Raw genomic sequence first — 17,453 nt, forward strand, 5'->3', positions numbered from 1 at the left:
AGGAACTAGAAAAAGAAGAACAAAGCCCAAAGCTAGTAGAAGGAATAATAAAGATGAGCAGAAATAAAATAGAACTCAAGAAACAATAAAAAAAAATCAATTAAATCAAGTGCTGGTTCTTTGAAAAGACAAACAAAATTGATAAATGTTTAGCTAGACTCATCTAGATAAAAGAGAGGATTCAAATAAATAAAATCAGAAATGAAGGAGGAGAAATAACAACCAACACCACAGAAATACAAAGGATTACAAGAAGATGCTATGAAAAATTATATGCCAACAAACTGGATAACATAGAAGAAATGGACAACTTCCTAGAAACATACAATCTTCCAAAACTGGAATCAGCAATCAAAAACCTCCAAACAAAGTGCAGGACCAGATGGCTTTCCAGGTGAATTCTATCAAATACTTTGTTTATTTTTTAGAGGGGGGGACGGGCAGAGGAAGAGGGACAGAGATAATCCCAAGTGGGCTCACAACTCAGATCATGACCTGAACAGCAATCAAGAATCAGACGCTTAACTGACTGAGCCACGACCTACCCCTCTACCAAATTTTTTTTTTTTAAGATTTTATTTATTTATTTGACAGAGAGAGAGACATAGCGAGAGAGGGAACACAAGCAGGGGGAGTGAGAGAGGGAGAAGCAGGCTTCCCGCTGAGCAGGGAGCCCAATGCGGGGCTCAATCCCAGGACCCTGGGATCATGACCTGAGCCGAAGGCAGACGCTTAACGACTGAGCCACCCAGGCACCCCTCTACCAAACATTTAAAAATGAGTTAATACCTATTCATTCGTCTCAAACTATTTCAAAAAACAGAAAAGGAAGGAAAACTTTCAAATTCATTCTATAAGACCAATATTATTCTGATACCAAAATCAAAGACACTAAAAAAAAGAGAGAGAACTACAGCCAATACCCTTGATGAACACAGATGCAAAAATCCTCAATATTAGCAAACCAAATCCAACAATATATTAAAACAATCTTTCACCACAATCAAGTGGGACTTATTCCTAGGATGCCAGGGCGGTTCAATATTTGTCAGTCAATGTGATACATCACATTGAAAAGAGGAAGGACAAAAACCGTATGATTATCTCAGTAGGGGCAGAAAATGCATCTGACAAAATATAATATTCATTCATAATAAAAACTCTCTGCCAAGTGGGTTTAGAGGGAACATACCTTAATAAAGGCCATATTAAGATAAGGATGTCCACTCTCAACACTTTTATTCAACACAGCACTGGAAGTCCTAGCCACAGCAATGAAATAAGAAAAAAAAATAAAAGGCATCCAAATTGGTAGGGAGAAATAAAACTGTCATTATTTGCAGATGACACCATTCTATACATAGAAAACCCTAAGATTCCACCAAAAAAACTATTAGAACATATGAATGAAGCGAAGTTGCAGGATACAAAATTAATATACAGAAATCTGTTGCATTTCTATACACTAATAACAAAGTAATCGAAAGACAAATTACGAAAACAATCCCATTTACAACAGCACCAAAGAGAACAAAATACCTTGGATTAAATTTAACCAAGGAGGTGAAAGACATATTCTGAAATCTCTAAAACACTGATGAAAAAAACTGAAGATGACAAAAACCAATTAAAAGATATTCCATGCTCATGGATTGAAAGAATATTATTAAAATGTCCATACTATCCAAAGCAATCTACAGATTCAATGCAATCTCTATCAAAATACCAATAGCATTTTTCACAGAACTAGAATAATCCTAAAATTTGTATGGAACCACAAAGACCTCAAATAGCCAAAGCAATGTAAGAACAGGGTAGAGGTATCACAATCCCAGATTTCAAAATATACAAAGCTATAGTAATCAAAACAAGATGGTACTAGGGTGCATGCGTGGCTCAGTTGGTTAAGCGTCTGACTCTTGGTTTTGGTTCGGGTTGTGATCTGGGGGTCCTGGGATTGAGCCTGGCATCAGGCTCCATGCTCGGCAGGGAGTCTGCTTGTCCCTCTCCCTCTACTCCTCCCCCTGGCTCCTGCTCTCTGCTCTCTAAAATAAATAAATAAAATCTTTAAAAAAAGCAAGATGACACTGGCACAAAACCAGACACATAGATCAATAGAACAGGATAAGTACCCAGAAATAAACGCACACCTATATGGTCAATTAATCTACCACAAGAGAGACAAGAACATATAATAAAGACAGTCTCTTCAATAAATAATGCTGAGAAAACTGAACAGCTACATGCAACAAAACAAAACTGAACCACTTTCTTACACCATACACGAAAGTCAACTCAAAATGGATTAAACACCTAAATATAAGACCTGAAACCATAAAACTGCATAAAACACAGGCAGTAATCTCTTGAGCACTGGCCTTAGCAATAATTTATGGATATGTCTCCCCAGGCAAAAGTGAAAACTACTGGGACTATACCAAAATAAAAAGCTTTTGCACAGAAAAGGAAACCATCAACAAAACAAAGAGGCAAGCTACCAAAGGGAGATGGTGTTTGCAATAAGGGGTTAATATCCAAAATATATAAAGAACTTATACAACTCAACACCAAAATAAAACAAATAATCCGATAAACAAATGGGCAAAGAACCTGAACACACATTTTTTCAAAAGACGACAGAGATCGCCAACAGACACATGAAAGGAGGCTCAAAACCACTAATCAGGGGAATGCAAATCAAAACCACAAGGAGATGTATCACCTCACACACCAGTCAGAATGGCTAGTATCAAAAGATAAGAAATAACAAGTGTCGGCAAGAATGTGGAGAAAAGGGAACCAATGTGTACTGTTTGTTGGTGAGAATATAAATTGGTGCAACTACTGTGGAAAACAGTATGGAGATTCCTCAAAATATTAAAAATAGAAATACCATATGACCCAGTAATTCCACTGGTGGATATTTACCCAAAGAAAACAAAAACACTAATTCAAAAAAATACATGCACCCCTATTTTTATTTCAGCATTATTTACAATAGCCAAGATATGAAGATAACCCAAGTGTCTGCTGACAGATGGGTAAGATGTGATGTATACACACATACACAAATATTAGTCATCAAAAAGAATGGATTCTTAAAAAAAAAAAAAAGAAAGAATGGATTCTTGCCATTTATGACAACAGGGATAGACCTAGAGAGTATTACGCTAAGTGAAATACATCAGAGAAAGACAATACGATTTCATTTATACATGGAATCTAAAAAACCAAACTGAACAGACCAAAAAAAAAAACAAAACAAAAAAAACCAGACTCTTAAACACAGAGAACTGGTGGTTGCCAGAAGGGAGCAAAATAGGTGAAGGGGATTAAGATGTACAAACATCCAGTTATAAAGTAAATAAGTCACAGAGAAAAAATACAACATGAGGAACATAGTCAATAATACTGTAATAACAGTGTATGATAACTACACTTATCGTGATGAGCATAAAATAATGTATAGAATTGCTGAATCACCATGCTGTACACCTGAAACTAATATAACAAGGTTTGTCAAATATATTTCAATAATTAAAAAAAAAAAAAATGCAGGCATTGGGTGAAAGAAACCCAGTCACCCAGTTTTCACATAAGGCCACAAAACAGAGAAGTCCTGTTACACATCATTTCATCTCCCGGGCTCCAGCAATTCCAGCAACAAAAACCCGTAAGTTAGTGTTAAACAGCAGGTATTTTTCACAAAGAAATGTTACTCACATCCATAACAAATCACACCCCCAGAGCATCCCCAGAAATAAATTCTAAAATAATCACCCAAAGACACTGAGTGCCTACCTCTGTTTCCTTTTCTTCAATAATATTTACAAGTCCTAAGAAAATATTTTGTAGTTTGATCAAAAATGGTTCTGGATAAATTGCCCAATCCTCCCATGCTCTGAAGCAGGTCATTACCCGTTGCTAAATAAATAGGAAAAAGACAACAAATTACTATTTAGGCACTACGTCTCAAACTTCATCTCATGAGAATGGCCATCACAATTTGCTGAATTTTCCTTTAAACCAACATCCTTGACAGAAAATAACTATCAGTATATTTTTAAAAAATCAATGTCACCTTCTAACTAAAAGGGGACAAAATTAGAAATAAATATAATGAAAAAGAAACAGTAACTGTTTTGCTCTTGGCAACCTAAGATCAATGTCCCATAGCACATGAGGCTACATTCTGGGAATAATAGCTTAGAAATTTATGAAAATTGGTATTAAGGTAGTTTCAAACCAAATTCCTTTACGGTCCAATGAAGTACTTTTCTGATTCTGGCTAATACTTTTTCTCTGTCCCATTCCTAAAAACTTTTCTATAAAAATTTGATATATGGTCAAAATTTAAGGTCAAAAAATTTTTAAATGGAGTTTTTTAAATTCCCAGGCTAAAAATTTCCTTAATAGAAGTCTTCCTCCCATGAAAGTAGTATCTATTTATTCCATTACATGCAAGGTATTTTGTTTGGCTTTTCTTAACACTGGTCCACAGCTAAGAGGTTATAAAAAGTAACTGAATATATCTTCTAAACATGAATAACTAAAATTATGTTCCTACTCCTGCCAAATTATATATATCATTCTGAAACAAGTGATGTTCTGAATGTTTTTTGTGAAAAAACAAATAGAACATTTAAATAAAACACTTCGAACTAAAACAAATACCCAACAAAGTAACACTACATATTTCAAACTTGCAGGCATTTTTGATACTGAAGATAAAATGGCAGTAAATGTTAAAGCAATAATTTCTGAAAGATGCATGTTATGTCTTATAATTGTCCTATGTACTTTTCTAAGCGCTCCAATGTGCTTGCCAGCCCCTACCCCGTTTCACATTAGGGAAAAAATAAAACAATAAACATACCTTGAAGTTTTCAGACTGTAAATGGCCTTGAATTGTACGATACGTAGCATTGAGGTCTGAAAATATCTGACATAACTTTGTTTCAAAACTGAAATTCAAATAATACATATTTACGATACAATTTATTTTAAAACCCCTATCTACTTCAGCATGCTAGCCAATGAAAACCTCTCTTGAACGTGAAAAAAAAAAACATAAATAATCAAGTAATTCTTTAAAAATCAAGAACTAGGTATCTAAACTCTTAAAACTATAACTGAACGCCTTATTCTGAGTTATCCTCCTGCAAAGAATTAGTTCTCTTCATTAACAAGAAACTTTACATTTAGGATACCTTATGCTACCTAAACTAACCTCTTTGTTTTATAATAGGAAAAGTGACTTATCCAAGGTAAAAAAAAAAAAAAAAAAAACCCTAATAACAGAGCTAAGATTAGGACCCACATCTCCAAATTTCATTTCGGAGTCAGCTCCTAGAGAAAAGTTTCCCTGATTCATAAAATAAACACCAAAAATGAACTCTAAAGAAGAATTACATATTAATTAGAATAGAGCAACATAGGGGCGCCTGGGTGGCTCAGTCGTTAAGCATCTGCCTTCGGCTCAGGTCATGTTCCCAGGGTCCTGGGATCAAGCCCCACATCGGGCTCCCTGCTCCGCGGGGAGCCTGCTTCTCCCCCTCCCACTGCCCCCGCTTGTGTTCCCTCTCTCGCTATGTCTCTCTCTGTCAAATAAATAAATAAAATCTTTAAAAAAAAAAAAAGAATAGAGCAACATAATTTCCTACTGCCTAGGAAAACAACCCAGTGAACTACACCAATACAATGATGATCAAAACAGTTAATGTTCTGTCTTTGGTGGTCTCATACTCTATGCTTGCCATTAGTTCTATTGTTTCAGTTTTTTTACTACGCAAGTGGCTAAATATGCAATAAAAATAAAGTTATTTTTTTAACTCTTAGTTGTTCTAGTATAATTTACCAAGAAACTGATAAGAAAACTTTCTAAACATTTAAAGTGATTTAATGAATGCAACCCAATTTTTTAGAAAATTCTATAAACTACGAAGAAATACAAATTATTTATTACTGAGACTATGAATTAAACAAAACAATCCTCTTTTCTGAATTCCTTACCCTTAATGTTTTATTTCAGGAATATCAGCTTACACCATTATACTTACAATTTTCTATAATATGAAGCATTGGCAACTTTGGCTGAAGAGTTATACAAAACATCAGAAACCAAATATAATCTGGCAATCTAGAATACCAAAAGATAACATAAAAGAGATTAAAAATAAAAACCAGCAGCAAATAATGTATCTAGAAAAAATTCCATATTGAAATGTTTTGCAATCAGTAGCATACGGCTAATGTTTGGCTACAATAATAACAGCTAATTAGAAGAGTTATAAGAAATTCAACATTACCAAAGCCACTACTTTGGCAGGGATAAAATATGTAACTCATTTACATTTCAACCTGTTGATAACCTGTGTACTGATTAACATAAGTTTCCCAAGACAGGAGGAAAATAAGACTGCATGGGAAAGATCTCTTCAGTCAAGTTCTTCCAAACAAAAAAAAAACACCAATGTTCCATAAAGAGAAATCATTCCCATACCTTTTTGGGGAGGGGTGTCTTTAAGATGGACAATGACTCAGTAATGCAATCCACTATTTCTTCAGCAGCTTCAGCATTATTAAGACAGAAAACCATTGCATCTCCAATATCATTCTTCCTTGGAGTTAACCCCCGCAGGATTTCTTCTAATTTGTCCCTCTGTCTGAATACAAAAGTTTTTAACTTATAAATATTTATAGATATAAATTTCAAATGCCATTACAGTTTCTGCTCACAAACTAATTTCTTTAAAACCTATTCGGATAAAATTGTGAAGACTAAATTGTGTTAGGTCTGATTTAAGCCCCCCAAATACATTACATTTCTTTGAAGAGCTTACATGGGAGAAGAATATTTTCTCGTGAATAAAGGATTCCAGTGATTTTTAGTTTACAAATAAAGTAAATTTTAAATTATGGGCATTTTTTTAAGTGTCTGAGAATGTCCCCGGTACTATTATCCCATTATAGTGAAAAATAAAAAGACTTCATGTTTCTCTTTTGAAGAAGTCAGTTACTTTAGCAGTTCTGCATCAGATTAGAAACAGGCTAAAGCAGGTGGTGGCACTCTGTAAAGAATCAGAGAGTAACTACTTTAGGCTTTGCAGGTCATACAGTCTCTTAGTAGTTACCTGACTTCACTGCTATTAACACCAAAGCAGCCATAGACAACATAGAAAAGGGGAGGGGAAGCATGACTGTGTTCGAATAAAACTTTGTTTATAAAAAACAGGTGACAGCCAGATTTAGCCTTTAGGCTGAGTTTGCAGACCTGGGCAAAAGTAATGATGAAAATACATCTGCAGAAGCAAATATGCTTCAAATATATATAGCTCTCCATTAGCAAATGCTCTCACAAACAATGCATCAATTCAACTAGTATAAAGATTTAGACTACGCAATGGAGTACATAATCCTATATGCCATAATCTTTTAGCCAATTTTTCCCCATGAGGTATACAGAACTTACTCTTAGTATTTAATAGTTACGTTTCTTTCTTTTTTTTTTTAAAGATTTTATTTATTTATTTGACAGAGAGAGAGCGAGAGCAGGAACACAAGCAGGGGGAATGGGTGAGGGAGAAGCAGGCTTCTTGCCAAGCAGGGAGCCCGATGTGGGACTCGATCCCAGGACCCTGGGATCATGACCTGAGCCGAAGGCAGACGCTTAACGACTGAGCCACCCAGACGCCCTAGTTATATGTTTCTGCTTCTTAAACCAGACTAACTTCACTGTACCCATACTGACTGAGCACTAATACATTTTCATGGTGGCGACACATTGCAACTCTTGCGTAAAGACTCTGCATAATCAACCATCTGACTTCACAAAGCTCTACAGTAATTTTTCCTCTTTAATGTTGCATTCAGAGAGGCTAGAATTCCAAGGGTCCCAAGGTAATTTCTGTAAGAATCACAAGTATTCCATTGCTAGAGATTCATTGCTTAAGAGATTATCACTATTTTTTATCAGTAGGAAGAGATAGAGGTCAATAGGACACATACTTATACTTGTCAAGATGTTTAAAATTACAAAACACAAAATGAGAAATGTATTTTAAACATTCACAAGTAAAAGAAAAAACATTTTCTTTTAGGTTAACATCTTAGTAAGATCATTAAAGCAATTATTAAAGCAACTTTTCTGAATATGTAACAGGAAAAGAAAAAATTCTTACTCTTCCTTAAGTGCTCCCTTTTTACTAGGCTCCTCTACAAAAGCTTCTGTTTCTTGCTCTTCTGACATCCCATGCAGGTATGGATTTAATGGTGGTGGTCTCCAAAAAGATCCATTTTTGAACATACGAAAATCTTCTGTCCGCCACTTAGTCGGAGAATCTCCCTAATAAATGTCCAGAATGTTATTAGGTGAAATACCTCAGAGTCGAAATTAACAAAGTAATTGATTCCACTTGCCTGCAGAATAGAATAAAGCTTCCACCTATAGTAAACATGGGCTGGTGTCTGGTTTTCAAATAAGAACCTAAAACAAAACAAACAAAAAAAATATATATTCTTTAACAAAGGAGTGTCTTCAAGTAAATTTAAACAAATGAGAAATACTATTTGCCTATCTCATTTGAAATAAACCAAAAGCAAAGATCCCTGAAGAAAAATCCTCACCCACTGCCTTCTGCCATCTATCCCCTTCCTCAGCCTAGCCCCCACACTGCCTTTGTGACTGACATTGGTACTCAGAAGGTATGTATGCATCTTACTGAGTCTTACAATCAATTTTATTGAATGCTTATATGTCAGATATTATATCTAGCAGTGGATTTTCCCAAGATAGAAATTTCAAAAGCAGTGGTTGTTAAATGACTTAGGAGTGTTAAATGAATGTCTTAGATATATCCGTTCAGAAGATAAGCAATTTTCTATAGTGCTCTATTGTTCTACTATGAAGGACTCTCACTGAAAAACATTAAAAAAAAGTAGTATTTTCCTCCTAGAGACTGCTAAAAACAATGTTATTTAATTAACTTAAATCAAAATCAGATAGAAAACTGACCCAAGATCCTAGTCTAATTACTAAAACTGCCTTCTCATCCCACTGCAAAAATAACCCCATACTTATAGAACTTTATTCTAGCAAATATTTTTAGCTCCAAAAAATAAGTAAAAAGTATTTTTTAAATGCACACCTGAGGATTAAAAAAAAAATGTGGTATATACATGCAGTGGACTATCACTCAGCTTTAAAAGGTAAGGAAATTCTTACACATGCTTCAACATGGACGAACCCTGAAGACATTATGCTAAATGAAATAAGCGAGTCTCAAAGTACTGAATGAATCCACTTATATGAGGTTAACTAGAGTAAACAAATTCAAAGAAACAGAGAAAGTAGATGGCGGCTACCAGAGGCTGGAGGGCCCAGGGAATGGGGAGTTATTGTTCAAGGGGTACAATTTCAGTTATGGAAGATAAGAAAATTTCTGGAGATAGACAATGGTGGTGGTTTGCACAAAAATGTGAATGCACTTGATGCCACTCAACTGTACATGTTAAAATGGCAAAAACGGTACATTTTCTATTATATGTATATTTTACCACAATAAAAAAAAAAAATGCACACCTGAACATAGGATTGTTGATTTCTCTGTTCATAATCATAGCTTCAAACATTGGCCCTTCACGTACAACAAACTCTATCATTCGATGTATCAGGGCGAGCAAATTCCTACAACAACAACACAGTTAAAGAAAATGGATTCAGACCTACCACTATATAAAACTATACTTGACCTAAGTTACTATAATTGTGCAGAAAAAGATAATTCTGCTGACTAATACAAAATTTTATACCAAAAAAATAACCTGGAGCATATGTTAATGCCTTGTGCATTAAGAGGGAGTGGAACAATGGGGATAGGGGAGTGGGAGGGGAAGGAGAGATGAAGGGAGGGTGGGAAACCACAACACAGCTTCATAGCAATAAAGATTTTTTTCTAAATGCCACTTAATTTTATTTTCCAAATGTAAAACATTAAATTATGAATCACAACTAATTGGAAAGCTGCAAATATATAAAATGAGTAAACTTAGAGCTTACATGTTATCATAGCCATCTAAAAACTTACACACTATCTCAGTTTTAAAAGAAAATATTCCTAAACCAAGCACTTTTGTGGTGGTATTGAAATGTGATATACATGACTATAATTTATAAAAAATGCAAAACTATTTAACAAGTTTAAGGCCTGATTTAATAAAAAAATCCATCCAACTCTTGTGTTTTTCTGGTACACATATAGCAGATGGAGGTTTTATTGAATCTGACCTTTAATGAGGCAACATCCCTTTGGATCACACATCAAACTGGTTCACACAACTCATGACATGTATAATTCTGCCTGCATATTATGACTCAATGAAGCAATTATATTGCCAAAGCCTTAAATGGAGTCCTCTTTCCAAAATATTCCAAAATAAGGGACATGGTGAGATGCCTCTCCCATTTTTTTGTAACAATTACTTTCCAATATTTAAGCCAAGAAGAAACTTGTAACTTTTTTAGTACAATCATTTTATTGGTTGGGCTCATAGAAAATCTTTATTTTTAAAATCTAGGTCCTAAAACTCATGTGATTTAAACACTATTTTAGACATTAATTACAGCATCAAGCATAAATGACTCAGCTTATTATAAGCTGCTTTTGATTTCTCACTTCACCAGTCCCCCAGCATACAGAGTAGGCAAATAGTAATTGGGAAAAGCAAAAGGATATTGGCTCTTGGTACAAGGCACACACTAAATTACACCTTTAGCATTCCCAGCTCAAATTAAGTTCATATAATTGCTAGAATATAAATAAATATATAGTTATAGAATAAGACAGATTTTTTTGGCTCTATAATGCCCTGCTTCAGAGTACATAAACAATAAATTTATCTCATGGTCACTGTAATTATTTTCTCCCATTTCAAACAAACCTACTTATTAAATGGACACTAAAATCTCTATATGGTGAAAAAAAATTTTTTTGACCTCCTCTAGGTCAAAAAAATTATATGAAAGTTTAAATCTTTAATAAAGGGGAAGCTACATATTTAAAACTATTAATTCAACCTCAAATTGTTAAAACAAAAAACCAGAAGCATCACTTAATTTTATATCTAAAAATTATTTTTCTTTCACAGAAGTATTAACTATTCTGCAAATATGCAGTTTTTGTTATCCAAATGACAATGTATTCTCAGCATCCATATAGTTAATGATATTATTTGGAAGGAAGGGAGATAATGTAAAGTTATGATTCAGTTCCAAAACTCCCACTGGTATGTGTCAAATTAAAGTGAAGGGAAATTTTATGTAAATATCATAATATATAAAATCAATTACTGGGGGGACAAATACTATACATCCAGAAACTTGTATGACTTAAGTCAAATGCAACTTGACTTGAATATTATTAAATGAAAAGTGGTTTAGCAAGTTTAAAACAAAGGATTTACTGTAATGGTGAGTTAAGACTTTTCAACAAAATGTATACTCAAAATTTAGTTTAGAAATAAGCTGAGCCACATGTAAAGCTACTACTGGAATATGCTTTTTGAATGCTACAAAAATACTTTCCTGTGAATGCTTTATCAGTGGAAAAATAACCCACTATAGTTTTAAACAGGCTTGTAAACTGATAACATGTATTTTTAGAAAATTTAAAGTTTAAAGTTTTAAAATATTTCATGTGATTATTTAAAATCAAAATCTGACAATTAGTTGTTGCTAAGCTGAATTCAAGATTATTAAAGAATTGCAATCACACTTTTTCCCTAAAGATGGTGTATTTAACATTTTTAAAAGGGTGACTTTTCTATCAGAATGAAACAGTGTAGTACAAAAAGATGATATATTTTAAAGTGCATTATTTTATTTTAAAATGGCAATTATCTTACTCTGGGCAACAATAACAAAAAAAAAACAAAAATTGTCTCTCAGTTATAATAAAACCACATTTATTGGAGTCGATCGTACCAATGTCTGGTCAAAAACTGTATACTTTCCCAATCCATCCCATGATGTTTTCCTGGTCCCCCGCTGCCGCAGACAGTTCAGCTGGTGTTGCTCACCAAGGCCAATGTCAAAGAGAATTTGGTATTCTTTTGTGTTCATTTATTATTCAACCAGTGTTGTGTTCCTGTGTTTGGGAAAAGGCTTAGCTTGACTGAGCAAGAGCATACCTAGAGCATGAATTCTTCTGCTTTATCATTATGTTGAAAAAGAAAAAAAAGGAAGAAAGGAAAAGAAAAGAATTCCAAACACCTTTGTCACCATGAAAAAAATTTCTAGTATGTTGAGTGTTCATGAAAATAACAGGAATTCCTAATCAATTAGAAAAAAACAAAGCTATGCCCTTCAGTAAGGGGAACTCAAACTAAGGTTGCATATTAAACACAGATCATTCAGGAACCAAAAGAAAAAAACAGATTGGGTCAAACTGTAACATTATATACAATTTAAAATACATTTAAAACACCTATTTTCCCATCACAATATTATTAAACTAACAACTCCAGATTAAATGTATCAAACACATTCTAACTACTAAAACTATAAAATGCCCTACTTTGTTAACAATAAAAACAAAAAGATAATGACATAAAATTGCAAAGTATACTAAAGTTAGTCACATATCCCCCCCAAAAAGTACTGGGAAGGAACCATTGCTCAGTCAAGATATTACCTTTTCCTCAACACCATTTTTTTTTTTAATTCAGAAGGGGATATTGTCTATATTTAGATCAGTAATAATAAAGAAAAACATGTACCTTTCTGTTGGGATAACCACTTTGACTATGGCTTGCGACAGAGTCTGTATATGAAGTCACATCAGATAATAAACATAGAATATGTGAGTATTGTTAACAAGTAACAAGCAAAAATATACATAATGCATTGAAAACACTACACATCTAATCACAAGTTTTGCAGGCAATCACTGCATTTGAAGTAATTATACACTAAGCAATTACATAAATGCAAATGGATGTGTTCAGTGAACAATAAATGTTCACCAAATGCAAAGAATCAGAACATTCCTGCCAGAATGCACATCAATGCACTGAAATAGGTACTACACTGAGAATTATCAGATAAAGATTTTAATTTGTGAAATAATTAACTGTTTGCCTCTGACCATACAGTTTGCTACTTTGTTCCCAAGCCTTTAAAACCAGCCCTGTCATTTTAAGTGTAATTATTTCATAATAGAACCAACAAATTCTTATAAACTTGAAATTAAGTTGGTTTTATGTTTAATAAAAAGAAAATACTCACCCTTTGCCTTTACTAGAGTAGTTAACTGCTTTTTTAAAAACCACATATGCTCTCAAATACTCTAATACCTCAGATCTTGAGAACTAAGTTAGCTAGCAGCCATCCAAACAGTTTAACTATTTAGGTCTTTCTAATTGAAAGGTCACTTAACCAAATACAAAGTAACACTTTCTCAGAACAAAGTAAATTTAGATACTGCACTTTAGCAAACCTGGATACAACAGTGGACAAAGAGAAAAAAAACCTAAGTGGTCAAAAAAGGAATGGTAGCCACAAATAAAAATATGACCTAGTATTTCAATACAGGGTTTCCATGGGCTAAGGCAGGGAACACATCTACTTATTTAAGAGTTGTCAAACAGAATTACACACACATTTTCTATAAAATTATTGAAAAGAAATACTACCACAGATTTAGTATTTACAAATTAGATGCGGCCCTATGTACATTTTTTAAATTACCTTCTCAAAATCCTCCTTGTTTTTAGGTGGCGGTAACATTGGAGCATTAGGGTTTTTTAACCTCTCTCTAGGCTGCGCATTAAAAGGCAGTCCTGATGGAGGTGGGGGAAGCGTATGTTCCATCATAGAGGGCGGAATGTATATTGGATGTGGAGGAATAGGCACAGCTTTACCCCAACCTAACTTCATTTCAAAAGACATAATCATCTTTCCTGCAAAGAAGAAAAGAAAGGTCACCCTGGTAATTCTCAAAACAAAAGATCTCTGTTAATTTGAATTAATTTCCATGTTTAACCTTTCCATTTCTGGTCCATTTTTTCCCTAGAGTTTTTATACTTTTCAGACCAGAAAAAAAGTCTGAATTCTATAGTAGACAGTAAAAAACTTTACCATTTAAATTTTTTAAAGCTCTTTCAGCATCTCTTCTATTCATAAAGGCCACAAAGCCACAATTTCTCTCTCTTGCTCTTTCTTCATCAGTTCTAGGCCACATAATTTTCACACTGGCTAATGGTCCAAATCTTCCAAATTCTTGACAAAGCATTTCTTCATTCATCTATTAAAAGGCATAAAAATGTATAAATAGATAAATAAATAAATATAAAAGGCATAAGAGTTTTTTCGGCATGCAGAAAAAAGGAGGGAAGAAGTCTGTGACAGAGAGCAAATTTTTACAAAATGAACAGTGAGTCCTATTAATGCTACAAGTTTCCATTCAAGTACTAGGACCCTAAATAGGACAATCTTGCCCTCAGGGGACATTCACAAATCTTTTCATACCAGAAACACAAGTAAGTGGTCAGGGTGAAGAGGCTGGGTGGCTAAAGAAAAGCACACCTCTATCTCCCCTGCTGTTCCTTTTGAGATCCTGCATCTAAAATAAGCTGTTCTTCGGCAGTGGTTTGTTTAGACATTTAGCAACTTTTTTCAGTCAGCTCTGATATCACATTTAAGGCAAGGAGAAAGTACATGTTGGTGATGAAAGAAAAAAAAAAGCATCTAATCACTTTTTCTTTTTCCAGCACCCAATGTAATTAAGAAGAGAGAAAAAGAGAAAATGGTAAATATACAATGAGGTCCAAAACATAATTTTGGGCGCCTGGGTGGCTCAGTCGGTTGGGCGTCTACCTTCGGCTCAGGTCATAATCCCAGAGTCCTGGGATGGAGTCCCACATCGGGCTCCCTGCTCAGTGGGGAGCCTGCTTCTCCCTCTCCCTCTGCCCCTCCCCCACTGCTTGTGCACTCTCTCTCTAATAAAATCTTTAAAAAAAAAAAAAAAACATAATTTTTTAAAAGAGCATATAACATATAACTACCATTATATTCCTCATAACACAAGTAACACTGAAGTTAGGAAAAGAATTCACAAATTACTAATTTGCTATCATGAAGAGAAAACAGAAAAAGGATGTCCATTAAGGAAGTAAGCTATGCACAAGAGGGTAGTCTCAAAAGAACACTGTTCACCACTGGTCAAATCCTGATTTGATAAATAATAAAATCAGTACACATAAAATGATAAAATATCTTAATATTTCAAATTAAGATAGTCAAGTTACAGAAAGAGGAGATAAGTCCTTAAGAATTGTCGCAAGACAATTCAGCCCATACCAGTAAGGCTCAATTTTATAAGATAATTTTAGAGACTTCAATAGTCTCTAGGTTCCTTCAAATTTGCTTACTTCAGATTCTTGACTTTATTTTTTGTTGACAAAGCAATTTTCTTCCATAATTATAAAGAATATGAGCCAACGTTCACCTAACTCTTCTAATATTACCTGTGGATTAATGTTTCCAAGATATAAATTAGTAGTGCTTGGATCCCCTACATCATGTGAGCCAGGTGCATAATCATCAAGAACTAGGATAAAGAGGGGAAAAAAAAATTATAACCTGCATAATACAAAGTTTGAAAAATTTCTATTAATTAAAAAAAGCAAAAAACTGTATTACCACCAGATGATCTATTTCTTCTTGAAGGCGCATCCACTTTAAAAGGGGAAAAAGAAAACAATTCTTAGTTTTTAGAATAGTTAATCACAATATAAACATTAAAATAAATGCCACTTACTAGAACGACGCTGACCATCAGAATCTGACTGAGGAGGCTCAAATCGGCTTAACCTGCCTTTTGTTTTATGTCTCTCATCACGCTCTTCCTGAATTCTGTTGAAAATATTTATAATCACTAATAACGAGGCAAAAGTTGTTCATTCACATTTATTAATACAGTTTATCCAGGTACTATGTTCATATAACTTGAAATATTTGTGAGTAATTAAATGCCAGTACTACCAACCAAGATTAGAGAGTTCCTCAGCTATAACAGTCATAAGCAAATTTCTGACATGTCCAATGCAAGCATTAGAGTACGAAGCTCACTTCTAAGGTGAGGAGGAAATCCAACATCAAAACCAATGAATTTGTCCTTTCTTGGTTAAGTCTGCTCACTCCTCACCCCTATCTCAGTGACTACATTGTTTCCACTGCAAACAGGACTCCGGACATTAGATAAATCAATTGAATTGCATCCATATTATGCTACCAACCTAGATGCTGGATGAAATGCTAAATCATCTTCAAGCATACCCTAAAAAAAAATCACTATCATACTTAAAACAACCTCATCATAGGTAAGGCAGTTAGTGATAACCAGGACACTACGTTCTTCATACCTGCATCTGTACGTATCAGCTCAATATACCTATGACAGCCATTCTCCACACTATAAAACTTACTGTTTCAATTCTTCTTTGAAGAGTTCCAAATTGCTTTTTTTCTTTTCTTTCTCCCCTTTCTTCAGCGGCTATGAAGGATATGACAAGTTATACTTCAAACAAAACACGGTAAAACAAAACTAATGGTTCAATAATCAGATCATTTTAAGTAATTTTTATTTTAGTGCCAATTATGTTCTAATTATTCAAATTAAAAAGAATGCTTCTGTTCTCACTACACTTCCTTCCTGATCTCTGGAATTAAGAATTTAACAATTTGATTATTAAAGCAATTAAAGAAAATGACAAGCAGTGGTCTTAAAGTAAAGGAACCACAAACTTTATCTTCCAAAAGCCTGTGATACTTAGGCCTGAATACTGTTGTGAGGGCAACAGGGAGCAAAACTAATGAACATAAAGTAACTGAACTGCCAAGTAACTGCCATGAGCAACTACCAAAAAAATGCACTTCTTCAAAACAGTCACCTTAGGAGGACCATGAATTATTGAAATAATCAGTAACATCTTTGGAACTCCTCTTTTAAAACTGCTTTTGAAATCCCTCTCTTAAAAGTGCCAAAATAATTCAATGGGGAAAAATAAGTCTTTTTTCACAAATAGTGCGAGAACAAGTGAATATCCACATGCAAGAAAAAGTGAAGTTGGACCTCTTCTTCACACCACACACAAAAATTAACTCAAATGGCTCACATACCTAAATTTAACCACTAAAACTATAAAACTCTAAGAGAAAAACATATGAATAAATCTTCACGACTTTTGAATGAGGCAATGGCTTCTTAGATATGACATCAAAAGCACAAGTGACCTAAGAAAAAGCTGATAAATTCTACTTCATCACAATTAAAAACTTTTGTGTTTCAAAGGGTACTATCAATAAAGGACAAAGACAACGCAGAGAATGGGAGAAAACATGTGCAAATCACATAGCTGATAAAAGACTTGACTCCAGGAAGTGTAAAATACTCTTA

The 17,453-nt window shown here is 34.0% G+C and overlaps 1 protein-coding gene across 3 annotated transcripts in view; it reads right to left on the reverse strand.

Annotated features, from left to right (window-relative positions):
• U2SURP (U2 snRNP associated SURP domain containing) overlaps positions 1–17,453 on the reverse strand; it is a 53,967-nt gene that overhangs the window by 17,893 nt on the left and 18,621 nt on the right. Inside the window, exons 7-20 of one of the 3 annotated variants that reach the window (XM_045903632.2) lie at positions 16,483–16,550; positions 15,816–15,910; positions 15,701–15,733; positions 15,523–15,605; positions 14,135–14,300; positions 13,745–13,956; positions 12,775–12,818; positions 9,581–9,685; positions 8,419–8,485; positions 8,181–8,344; positions 6,503–6,665; positions 6,060–6,139; positions 4,877–4,964; positions 3,802–3,924 (exon numbers count right to left, since the gene is read on the reverse strand). In XM_045903632.2, the coding sequence (XP_045759588.1) occupies positions 3,802–3,924; positions 4,877–4,964; positions 6,060–6,139; positions 6,503–6,665; positions 8,181–8,344; positions 8,419–8,485; positions 9,581–9,685; positions 12,775–12,818; positions 13,745–13,956; positions 14,135–14,300; positions 15,523–15,605; positions 15,701–15,733; positions 15,816–15,910; positions 16,483–16,550 (1,491 nt within the window). Of the gene's footprint in view, positions 1–3,801; positions 3,925–4,876; positions 4,965–6,059; positions 6,140–6,502; positions 6,666–8,180; positions 8,345–8,418; positions 8,486–9,580; positions 9,686–12,774; positions 12,819–13,744; positions 13,957–14,134; positions 14,301–15,522; positions 15,606–15,697; positions 15,734–15,815; positions 15,911–16,482; positions 16,551–17,453 lie in introns of all 3 variants that reach the window. The other 2 variants (XM_045903631.2, XM_064586801.1) reach the window with 2 other exon arrangements.

Source organism: Mirounga angustirostris, unplaced genomic scaffold, assembly GCF_029215605.1.
Source record: "Mirounga angustirostris isolate CCGP_5_RB_7025 unplaced genomic scaffold, mMirAng1.0.hap1 SCAF_1, whole genome shotgun sequence".
In the NCBI taxonomy this organism is placed as follows: Eukaryota; Metazoa; Chordata; class Mammalia; order Carnivora; family Phocidae; genus Mirounga; species Mirounga angustirostris.